We start from the raw sequence: 12,952 nt of genomic DNA, 5'->3' as shown, positions 1-12,952 counted from the left end.
TGGAAGATACACCTTTGACAAAAAAAGGGAATAAGAAATACGAAAACATTGTAGCTCTGGATAAAATACATCCATGGCTAAGCTTCAATGAACCAACTAGTGATGATAGTGAGAGTGAAACAGAGTATGATTATCAAATTTTAATATACGTAAATGTAATATCGATTGAAATAAGATGACATAATAAAATGAGTTTAGTTATGAAATGCATAGTATGTATATGATGATATCATTATAATAGTGATTTGATACGTATTATTATTAATGGATAAATGAAATGGAGATCGAACATCGGGATAGCGAACTGACATTACACATGGGCTATGAGTAGTCAGTGCAGAAAGCGAAGGGTATCAGACAACGTCAGATATCGCACAGATGACTACAGATCATAGCCGACCATGAATGTTCATGGGTTATGAGTAGTCAGTGCAGAAAGAGAAGGGTATCAGACGACGTCAGATATCGCACAGATGATTACAGATCATAGCAGACCATGAATGATGTGATGGTGAGCAAAATTTGTTACGAGCTGTCAGTGCAGACTATGAACGGTTCTGATAAGTCAGAACTGCACAGATGACAGTAGATTGTAATGAATATTGCAAGAATATGAATTGAATTTGAATTACTGATAGTTTATTCAACATTACTTTTATGTTATGTTTCGAAGTTTATTTAGTTGTTTCATATTAAAAGTTAATTTAATAACAATAAGCAAGAATATAAATAGAAGTTACTGATAGGTTATTTAAAAGGATTAATGTTATGTTCTGTTTTCTAAGTTTATGTGATTATTCATCAACTAAAGATAATCTAATAATAATATTTGTTAAACCCTTTCTAAATTATCACATCAAGGATGAAAAGAGCAGTATAATATGTACGATTTAAGAAAACATAGTAGAATACGAGAAATAATGTATATCGTATTTAGATAATCTTATTTTTAATTACTTATCTAACTTTTATTTACTAAAATGAAGTAATGTTAATATGTGTTATGTTTACTTACCTTTACAATAATGTTAAATTTTAAGGGTGTGTGTGGACACACACTTTTAAAGGATGGCCGAGCTGTAAGCTTATAGTGGTATTATAACAGTTATTATTATGAGTATTGTATCGGGGTAAGTTATTTTCTTGAAATGGTATCACAAAATACATTTTTAAAGTGGCAACATTGATTGACAGTGTGAACTATGGTGGATTTGTAAAAGCGTGTGGAAGATTTTTGAATAATAAATCTGTTTAAATCGCAAGAATCATAGTTTATTTTATGAGAATAAGGCTTAGATTTATAGTACCTAGATTAGGTAAACCTACTTACCTTTAAATAGGTATTTTTTGAGTACTAAGAGTAAGGTGCTGTTATGTCGATAAAGGCCGCTAATCCTTTCACAAGTGTTTGTTACCAACAAGAAACTTGTAGAAGCTAACAATAATTAAACTAAAAAAAGACTAGAGACTATATTATACCTACTCACTTTGTACAACCAACCTCTTCAGTATGTAAGCATTTATTTAACTTAAATATGGGTATTATTACATAAAAGTTTAATAATACATTTTATTTCAAGTTATTTACATCATAATGTGGGTGAAAACTGTAAGTATGGCAATACTCATAATGTCAAATTTGACATCTGCCATTTTGACAGATAATTATTGATTGTATGTGTAGGGTTCATTACAATTATTTTACTTTAAGCCGAACTTAAAAAAATTAACAAAATCATCATAATGATCCAGATTTATTATTGATTTAACTATACAAATTAATTATTTATTTGTATAATGTGCTTTCCGATATCATAACATAGTGCTTAAATGTTTTACGTACCAGTTCTTCTCAAACACAGTGTTGACAGCACCTTACTTCGTAAACGCAAATAAAGAGAAGAAGTCAAGGAAAACGCTATTGAGCGGTTATTATGTTATTCCTTCTATTATAATTTTAAGTGATTTAATGGTTTAAACAATTAGAAAGTAATGCAAAAGTGTTTTTTATTGTAAGCGAGTATTTTTTGTACCAGTCCACATCAACAGTAAGTGTGTATATTCACGTACGAAATCTTCAAAACCAGTTTCTTCTTTAAGTCTAATTGATCTCATCCATTCGTTCTTAAAGTGTTTATGTTGGTCATTATAACATTTTCAAGTTCACGTGATTGTATTATGTTTTTCCTATTGCGCTATTAGAAAAGCGCTTTGCCACAAAACCCGATTATTTCATAACCAAAAGTGGATCTTCACTGTTATGGATTGTTACAAGAAGTTATTTTAGTGTGGAAATGTTTGGACCTATGTCGAAATCAAGTGTCGGTAACAGTTGCCAGTAATTGTAGTGTGAGGAGAATTTTACAACAATTGCTGTAACATGGCCCTTATTGTGAGTGTTTTTTGTTCATTTTTTTACTTTGAAAAAATACCTATATAATTTGTAAACACTAATGTTTTGCTAGACCTGTTAATGTTAAAAGAATGTTTAGGACAACATTGTTTGTTTACTCATCTGAAAGTGGTAAACATATCTTGCATTTCCTGTAAGGGCAAGTTTTTTCTATGTTTTGATTTATTACATTTCATTTTAAAAAAAAATATTTTATGTCATATTTATTTATAAAACACCATATAAATGGATATTATAATGTAGCCTGATTACAACTACCGGGTAGAGAGGCCAAGACAGTATCCACGGCAGAACACTCATCCACTTGCTAGCTACTCTACTCGCTAGGTGTAACGAGGGTATTTGCATGTTACAGATAGTTCCATCACATCACAGAAACATCTATTAGACTAACCACTCAACTATCCTAACTTAATATTATAAATGCGAAAGTCTGTCTGTCTGCCTGTCTGTTACTCTTTCACGCCAAAACTACTGAATGGATTTGAATGAAATTTGATATACATATGGACTAGACCTTGAGAAAGAATATAGGCTACTTTTTATCCCAGAATTATTTGGGAAAACTTTTTGAGGCAAAGCAAAGCTCGCAGGAACAGCTAGTCTATTCATAATATAAAGTTCCTCTATAACCACCGATTGGAAGCAATTCATGATTAGAGTCAATAAATAGCCAATTATTACTCATCAAACTACAGTGGCTCATAATATTTTATCAATATAGCTGAGGGGAAGCTAAATATACTTGTCAATGGTAAATTGATAACCAATAGTTAACTGAATTGACATCTGGCAATTATACAATCTAAACATATATAGTGCGACAAACTTATCTGTTCTAGTGAGAGTGAACTAAATTGATCCATATCTCATTACTTACTAATGAATTATATAGATTATATGGATTTATTGAAACCGCAAGGGTAAATTACCATTACGGGAAAACTTAACATCTTAAAGAATGAAGAAATATTAGATTTCATTTACTGTGAGCTCTCACCGGAACAGATAAGTTTGTGGCACTGTATGTTTTTTCACTATACAGCTACATATGTGGCCATAGACAGAGACACATTCATAGTAAACACATAACATTTTTTTTTTCATAAGGGGTTAATGTAAACACAATATCAAAGAGTGGTAATAACACATTCCTTTGTCATAAATGCATGTTATTTGGAATGTTCTACCATCAAACACGCATTAGTGTTAATGGAGTACAAAAAAAACCATCATTGTTATGATTTTATTCCAGTCTTTATCAGTTTTATAACTTCTTTGGTGGTGTGTGTCAGTAACTGCTCCCCTAAGGAGAGGTAATGATACGATTTTTATATTGACTTAATCCTAACTAATATTATAAATGCGAAAGTAACTGTGTCTGCCTGTCACTCTTTCACACCAAAATTACTGAATGGATTTTAATGAAATTTGGTATACATATAGTCTAGCTAGACCCTGAGAAAGAACATAGGCTACTTTTATCGCGCAATTCCGGCGGTTTTTTTTAAGGCGAAGCGAAGCTCGCGGGAATAGCTAGTTTTATAATAAACTGAAAATTTAAGGTACAAACTAAAAAGAGATATGATCTTTTCAATTTATTGTAGTATCAGACCAAATAGATTTTCATAAAAATGGAGTTGGCAATGCCAATGGTGGACGTACTTGTGTGAATTTCTATATATTATATATATAAACAATACTGAATGCTATGTGTTAGTTTGGAGTTCTGGAGTGGTGGCCCCGACTAGGCAAACATAGTGTGGGACTCCCTCCGGCTAGATGCGATGACGACTACGTGGCGAAAGGTGGCTGGATATGATTGGATGCGGAAAACTAAAGATTGCATCCAGTGGCGTGCTTTGGGAGAGGCCTAAGTCCAGCCGTGGACTGCTATAGGCTGATGATGTCATGATCTCTTCAATTTCACACTCTCACAAATTACCTAAGACCATACATAATTATGTTATGCTTGATGTACTTACATACCGACACATACTTGAGTTGAGTTTGTGGTCAAGTTGTTACATAAAATCTTTACTGTACACAATCTTATTATCTAACCAAAATTGAAAATAATCTACACTTGTCCAAAATTAATAATGCACATGCAGATCTTCACACCCAAACCATTAGATCGTAAGAGCCTTAAAAAAACACTTGCATTTTGCACCTTGTTCGAAAGAAATAGGAGTCAATATCATGTGTCACATAATCGAAAACAACCGATCTGTCAAATATTTCTATGTGCATTATCAATTTTGGAGCACTGTACAAACCTTTTGACTGACCGATCAGCTTAGTAGAAATATATCTTAAGAACACCTATTCCTATTTCAAAAAATAGAAGTAACAAGTAACCTATCTATCAAGGGTGGGTATTCTTAGGGCCTGTTTCACAATATCTGTCTGATGGCTACCTGTTGGATAAAGCACATCACTGTCTTAAACATAATTACAGACAGTGACAGCATGTCTTTTATCCCACAGGTATCCATTATCCATACTTAGTGAAACAGGTACTTAATGGGTCCAAACGTAAGGGCTGAGTCACATAAAGGGCCCTGCTGAAAATCAGCGCTGCAGGTACATTATGTACTTGCAGCAATTGCTGAGCTCGGGGCCTTTTTACGGGGCCTACACAGGCTGGCCAATATTTTAATTATTTTTATTTTTTTAGGAATTTAAACTAAATTGTATTGTTTTTTGTATTCGTTCGGAGTATTTGTGCAGCACCAAATAAAATCTTTTTCTTTCTTTCTTCTTTCTTCTGATGATAATTACAATTCCCCTCTAAAACTAAACCATTCTGACCTCTATCCCCAGCGCCACATGGATCAAGGCTACACGTACAGCGGCTGGGACGAGGGTGCGCGCATCCGCTCGGGGACGGCTGATGATGATGACGATGACGACGATGAGGACGACACGCACAGCGACGACGGACCGCTCCTGCATTACAAGTGAGTTGTTGCGTTATATGACAATATTATTTCTTTACATATCTCTTAATATCTGTACACTGAAGTGGCAGTGGGCTGGCCATATATGCCGAAAAACCTACATATGACCGGTTCTCGAGTGGAGACCACGAACTGGCAAGCGTAGCGTGGGATGCCCTCCTGCCCGTTGAAACGACGACCTTAGACAGGTAGCCGGTAGTGGCTGGATGAGGAAGGTCGAGGACAGAGCGTTGTGGCGCTTGAGAGAGGCCTATGTCCAGCTGTGAACGACTACAAGGTGATGATGTTGGGCTTTGTGTAATAACTTATACTGTGTCCATGTTATTATTGGTTTTTTGACATTCGAAAATATTTGATGACGGCAAAGGAAAACCAACTTTTCTTACCAGACATAAGGGAACGAAAAAATACAATATTATAGTGGAAGATCTATAGTTCAATATCGATTGAATACAAAAAGATTTTTTCGTTTAAGCTCCCTGAAATAGATCAAAGATAATGGCATAATCATTTCTAAACATACACCTACCCTATCATTATTTGTTGTACATTAAGAGACAGAAACGCGTTAGAATAATAGATTTTCAGTAAAAAATCTTATTCCCTGGGCATAAGAGTTGATTTGAAAGTATTTTTGATACATTTATTCTGGCGTTTACTGTACACAGCAATTATACGATAATTACAGTAGGGTGAGTCAGGCTAATAATGTGCCCCTGAGGGAAAGTATTATGTATCCTAACTAATATTATAAATGCGAAAGTAACTGTGTCTGTCTGTCTGTTACTCTTTCACGCAAAAAAACTACTAAACGGCTTTGATTGAAATTTGGTATACACAATTACACATAGCCTAGATCTTGAGAAAGAACATACTTTTTATCCCAAAATTCCCACGGGAAAATCTTTTTAAGGCGAAGCGAGTCTCGCGGGAACAGCTAGTTATATGTATATGGAAGAATGAAAATAAAATTAAAACTGAATTATGACTAAGCAGGAGTTAAGCTCATGTTTGATTTACTCGAGTGCGAAATACGAGGGTTAGGTACGCTAGCTAGACAAAAGAAAGATATTTGTGTTGCGATCGACACGTTTAATACAACGGCATAGAATTGTGTTTAGCCTAGCCTAGTAGCAGAGCTTTAAAACTTCATCAATATTTCTTACTATCTGTTCCCGCGAGCTTCGCTTGGCCTTAAAAAGTTTTCCCGTGGGAATACCGGGATAAAAAGTAGCCTATGTTCTTTCTCAGAGTCTAGACCATGTGTACATACCAAATTTCATTGAAATCCGTTCAGTAGTTTTGGCGTGAAAGAGTAACAGACAGACAGACAAACACAGTCACTTTCGCATCCTAACTATCCTAACTAATCCTAATCCTAACTAATATTATAAATGCGAAAGTAACTGTGTCTGTCTGTCTGTCTGTCTGTCTGTCTGTCTGTCTGTCTGTCTGTCTGTTACTCTTTCACGCCAAAACTACTGAACGGATTTGAATGAAATTTGGTATACATACGGTCTAGACCCTGGGAAAGAACATAGGCTACTTTTTATCCCGGAATTCCCACGGGAAAACTTTTTAAGGCGAAGCGAAGCGCGCGGGAACAGCTAGTTTATAATATTAGTTAGGATGCTATAAACCCGGGGTCATTGGTTTGACTCACCCTGTATAATTGTCATGTCACAGGCACCAATGTTCAAGGTTATTGGTTTAAAAAGTCAATACGGCTGGAAATTCACACCTTTCTTCTTGGTTTATGTTTATCGCGGCGTATTACCAAAACATTCGTGAATTCATAACAGTATATAACGGATTATATAGGAATCCATATTCTGTTTAGTTTCTTGGTAGTTATCGTGAGTGAATACGTCTATTTATTTACCCCCGAAAAAGAGAGGAGTGTTGTAAGATTGACGTGTCGTTGTGTCTGTGTATGTGTATCTGTCTGTGGCGTGTAGCTCCCAAACGGCTGAACCGATTATCGATTTTTTCGAGTCATGGGTAATGTTACCCCGAGGGTTCTTAGCCCTATTTATCAAAATCGGCTTAGCCGTTCAAAAGTTATGTGACTTTTAGTGATGAATGTCTAGGGTTTTTAACGTTGATTAGTTCATTTTGCAGGGCAGCCGTAACTATATGTACTTAATAGGAAAGTCTGTGTATGTTTGTTACAGTTGCTGTTATAGTATTACTTCACACCGTTTCTTATTAAATCAATATCTGTCTCGGCCAGGGTTCGAACCCCGGACTCATAATAATGCTCAAAACTGATTTTGTCCGTATACTAACCACTGCTTATTATAACTGTAGTATTTTATATTCATGTGTGTAGTTTTAAACCATACCTACCTATCTAATTGATAGAAAACGTTAAACAAATGAACTATTTTCCACCATAAAATTAATGGTTTGTAATGTTGGTATGTCGAGTCGCACTCATAGTGACTGTTATAGCGTTGATTGATAGCTATTACTAGACTCAAATAGTAAAGTAAATGTGACCAAAAAAGTAAGCCATTTGCACGTTTGTCGACTACTACACACGCGAGCAATGAAAAAGTTCCACCCATAAAAGGGCGACACCAAATGGACCTAATTTTTAAAACATTTTATATGAACACATTATTTATGTTCTAGTTAGTATATTTATTTATTTATTGAGGCACACAAAACAGATAACAATGGTTACAAAATTTGAAAAATACAACTAAACATCTGTTCTACATTGATACTCAAAACATGCATGCACAACATTATAATTATTTAGGATGGAATATAGAACTAAAGTTACCGACATAGCCAAAAGGATTAGCACGCTGAATTGGCAATGGGCTGGCCACGTAGCCCGCTGGAGTAGAAAGGTTCTGGAGTGGAGACTCCGTGTCGGCAAACGGCGTGTCGGTCGCCCCCCAACCCGTTGGTCTGATGATCTGCGGAAGGTAGCGGGAAGCCGCTGGATGCAGATGGCGGGTGACCGTTTGGGGTGGCGATCGTTAGGAGAGGCCTATGTCCAACAGTGGACTATGGAGGGCTGAGAGAGAGAGAGAGAGAGAGAGTTAGTAATATTCTGATGCACTGTTAAGGGTCAGCAATAGGCAATCGAGGGTTGGCATTGTCATAGAATTATGTAGTAAACGATGCTCTACAGCCTTGAAAAAAATCACACCGGTAGTCGAAGAGTCTAGCTAGGTGCTGAATCATTTGAATTTAAGTAAAAGCTTATGGATAACTGTAAATTAAATTCAGAATATGACGAAAAACCAGTAAATGACACTCCTGTATTGTAACAACTGTGTCGTAATCATCGAGAATTTTCATATGATTTTTATCATATTATAAAGTTAAAGGCTTGGACTAGGCGCTAAATACCTTGTTTTTTAATAAACACACACTAATTTTGTGTAAATTAATCCCAAACTTGAGCAATTTTTTCCCTCAAAACTTCATACAAATATCTATGGCGGTTTTCTGTGTTATAAAATCATAAACACAAGTGACGTTTGACTCAGTTGGCCGCTGGCCTCCAAAGAAGGGTCACGTCGGTTTAGGCAGCACTGACAGCTCGCGATCTTATCGTGTACAGATACAAAATCACTGCACATTGGTTGTCATTGCACTTTTTCAACTTTTATGACACCAACATAATTTGATTTGAAATTGAGGAAGCATAATTCTTCCAGTATATTCAATACATTAAATTAAATTAGATAGTGTGCAATATTCTCGTGACATTACAGTCTCGTAAAGGTCTGATGAGGAGCAGGAATATAGCGAATGGATCTAAGTGATGACAATACGCACGAACATTAGGTTAGGGATCAAAAATACAGTCTCTTGGTGCTGGTTGAGGTATGGTCTCGTGAGGATCTGATGAGGGCAGTAACACGGTGGTGGCTCAATTTTATTTCAAAGATGTTAATAGCTAAAAGCATCGAGTTTGGGCTATTAAGTATGTTTTTCAGAGAGAGAGAAAGAGATTTTATTTTTCCTCTGGATGTGTTAGGTTTACTGGGTTTACTAAGTTCATTCTGTTAATGGCATCAAGTTGTTATGTGTTCATAAGTAATAATTATTTTTTAACAAAATGCTGTTGGTTCTCCACGAAAATGTAAAAATAAAATAAATAAAAATAAATTCGTAACGTAAAATTGTCAATGACGGAATTTCTTCTATAGACAGTAGCCACAAAAAAAACAAACGATAGATGGCGTGATTTGAAGATAAAGATACATTTATTCGACACATAGACAGCAACAACAAAAAAAATACAGATTTAAAGTAAACAAACACATACTTATACAAAACATCAAAGAAAAAAAAGGATACACATCAAAATAACTGGAAAAAATATAAGCCCCAATTTACTTGTGTGGGACAGGGAGTACCATAATATTTTTTTTGGGTTACTCCCCATCTATGCGAAATATCAGCTTGATATCTTTACCCGTTTCTGAGAAAAAGGGCGGTGACAGACAGTCAGTCAGACAGACGGACAACAAAGAGATCCTATAACGGTTGCTTTTTTTCTTTTGACGTTCGAAACCCTAAAATTAAGTAAAAATATTATGCTGCTACCAAAAAATGTACTTACAGAATTGAAAAAGCGGTATATAGTACTAAACAAATTATAAACAAACAAAAAACCCGACTGCACGCTAAAAATATGAAAACAAGTCCCAATGTTAATGGAAAGTATCGTAGGCGGGGACCAGCAGAGGGTTCACCATTTAGCTGAATGTTACTTAGAAAACGGCCTTGAGTGGCGGTCAAGTTGGTCCCCGCCTGCGATACTTTCCATTAACATTGGGACTTGTTTTCATGTTTTTAGCGTACAGTCGGGTTTTTCGTTTGTTTATAATATTTTTTTATTTGTAACTTTTTAGTTGTTTTTATTTTATGAAATTTTACGTCAGTAGTTCATGATCATTTTTTATTTCAATAATTTTGGTGTTGTTATTTAAATACCTTCAATATGCATATTTTTATAATGTGAAAATCAAGCCCTTTCATTTGATACCTTACACGGCAAAGTTGAATTATTATTTTTTCGATCATCACGTTATTTTCTCTAGAGGGCGCTATGTTCATTTTAATGGAACGTCACATAGCCTATAACCATCGCGCCATCAATACGCTTCTAACAATACCTCATACATCAAAATCTATCAAGCCGTTTAGGCTACAGGAGAAAACATTACCCTCCTCTTTCGGCAGTCCGGTAAAAAGGAGTCATTCTGACAGGGGGTCATTCTGAACTTTTGCTCTGCGAGTTTTGGAAATTAACTTTGTTGGACATGTGACTTTTTACCATGGAAAACGAATATTTTTTTTCGCGAATTTGCAAATCTCGTAGAACAAAAGTTGTTCAGAATGACCCCTTGAGTCATCCCCTTTTGGCTTAGTATAGCCCTTTTGCGACACTATGTATTTACTTTGCTTTGTCGTCGGGGTTCAGTTGGCTGGAGAATGCCCGAAACTTATTATCTACACTTTAATACTTGTAGTTACCTTTCTACAAGTAAATACCACATTTGTTTGAGAAAGCTAATCGGGTTCCGAGTATAGAGTAAAGTGGCACCCCTATTAATTTCTACTCTTTCCTGGTGCCTACCAGTGTAAGTAAGAATTATATTTACTTACCCTAAAATCACCCAAAATGTACTTGAACATAATTGTCAATAAAGTTGGCGAGTAAAAGTTTATCGACCCACTGTGCAAACTTACATGTGTGCGTGTCACTGCGTGTGCTGTGTGAAGAGCATTGAAAACCCAAAATTGGCGCGGCACGTCACCCTGTACGGGCCCTTAAATGTACTTCAATGTTGCATAGGGCATAAGCTATCCTTAACGTTTATAGGAGTGCTAATTCACTAGAACTTTTTCATTGCTCGTAAGTGTATATTATATTGAATGATGAAATCTTTGAAATGTGGATTTCGGTCGACGTCAATGAAATGCCAGAATATACGAGTAATATATTATGTGCTAATTAATCAAATATCAGCCTTCGAAGCTAATTAAAGAAACAATAGCCTCGGTATATCCACAAAAGCCTTCTGATAATAATATTAATATATTCTCAGTAGGTTAATAATGAAATGTTCTGTTTAGTTTTTCCATTACCTTAGTTGTTGAATTCTTTCAGAAGTATTTCTCATGCCATGGCTATCGCAACTCAGTGCATGTACGTTTACTATTTGTAAGTAAAATTCATTAGATACTATTTATATTTCTGTTATTTGTCATTTGAAAATATTATTATTAAAGATACCATATATAATACACACTTATTTACTATCAACACTGGATGACAATATTACAGGTTTTTCTGCTCCTGAAACTTAAAATTGTAAGACGAAATTTAATTCTCAATACAAGAAGACACACTATATTATAAATTAAGAGGGTGCTAGAGTTATTTTCTTGTGTCTTAATTTTATCCTTATTCCCATACTGTCTCATTATTAACTTCCCATAACGCTACACTGACGACACCCCACTTCGCCTGCATGTCTTAATATCACCACCTCCTGACCCCTATCCATCATCCATCATCCATCATCAGCCTATGGCAGTCCACTACTGGACGTAGGCCTCTCCCAAAGCACGCCACTGGATGCGATCTTTAGCTTTCCTGACCCCTAAAGACCCATTTTTCTACCGACTTTGAAAAAAGGGGGAGGTTCTCAATCCGTATGTATGTTTTTTCGCCCGCAGTAACGAGAAGTGCCGCCGCTACCCGTCCCACTGCGAGCGCGAGCGGCGGCGACCCGCGCCCGGTCTGCTCGTGAAGATGTCGCTGTTCTGCGCCGCCATGATCATGTTCTGTGTGCTCATGTACATACCCATGTATAGCCGGGTCATCGACCATATGCCTAAAGGTGAGTTGGCTGAATCCTATAAAATAGTAGTAAAATACTTGTTTAACTCTTAATCAGGCTATCTGGAACCTACATCATTTTTAACTTTAACCCATGGATTAAAGACGAAAACCAATGTAATAAATCAAGTTGACAGGCCGGGTTAAGGGTGATTGCGTGAAAGAAATTATGAGAGAGTGTGGAGTGAATGAGGATATGACAGAGGATATGGTAAAATGGCGTAACATGACGAACAAAGCCGACCATGATAAGGAAAAGGCTAGGGAGAAGAAGAAGACTTTGTTTACAAGCAACCCTCAATACTGGAATACTGTGTCATTTTCCCTTAGCAACTGCCCCGCAAGATGGCTATGAATCTGAGTGTGTGAGACTATTCAGGGTTCGAATCCCACAAAGTATAAGTCGATGGGTACTAATTGATTGCCTTGTGTCTGGATAGAGGTACACAATTTTAACTAGCTACATCAGCTGTCTGAGACCCACAGTCGGGTGCGTATTGCGACGTATAAAAACGAAATGTATAATTTCACATTAATAACGTTCACAACATATAATGAACGTTACGTATAACAACAAAATCTATATTTTCATAAGGTATAAAATTCAATTGGTATAACGTACATTTGATATAATATCAAAATATATAATACTTACGAGGACTAATATCAATTCGTATAACATACATTACGTATATC

The 12,952-nt window shown here is 35.8% G+C and overlaps 1 protein-coding gene across 3 annotated transcripts in view; it reads left to right on the top strand.

Annotated features, from left to right (window-relative positions):
* Positions 1-1,342: 1,342 nt before the first annotated feature.
* LOC105394574 (beta-1,3-galactosyltransferase 2) overlaps positions 1,343-12,952 on the top strand; it is a 34,690-nt gene continuing 23,080 nt past the window's right edge. For 2 of the 3 annotated variants that reach the window (XM_048623221.1, XM_048623186.1), the window contains exons 1-3: positions 2,055-2,392; positions 5,240-5,376; positions 12,094-12,257. In XM_048623221.1, the coding sequence (XP_048479178.1) occupies positions 2,381-2,392; positions 5,240-5,376; positions 12,094-12,257 (313 nt within the window). In that variant the 5' untranslated portion in view covers positions 2,055-2,380. The other variant, XM_048623250.1, reaches the window with a different exon arrangement.

Source organism: Plutella xylostella, chromosome 2, assembly GCF_932276165.1.
Source record: "Plutella xylostella chromosome 2, ilPluXylo3.1, whole genome shotgun sequence".
In the NCBI taxonomy this organism is placed as follows: domain Eukaryota; kingdom Metazoa; phylum Arthropoda; class Insecta; order Lepidoptera; family Plutellidae; genus Plutella; species Plutella xylostella.
The sequence above is the reverse complement of the archived record's forward strand: the minus strand, read 5'-3'. Positions and strand labels throughout refer to the sequence as shown.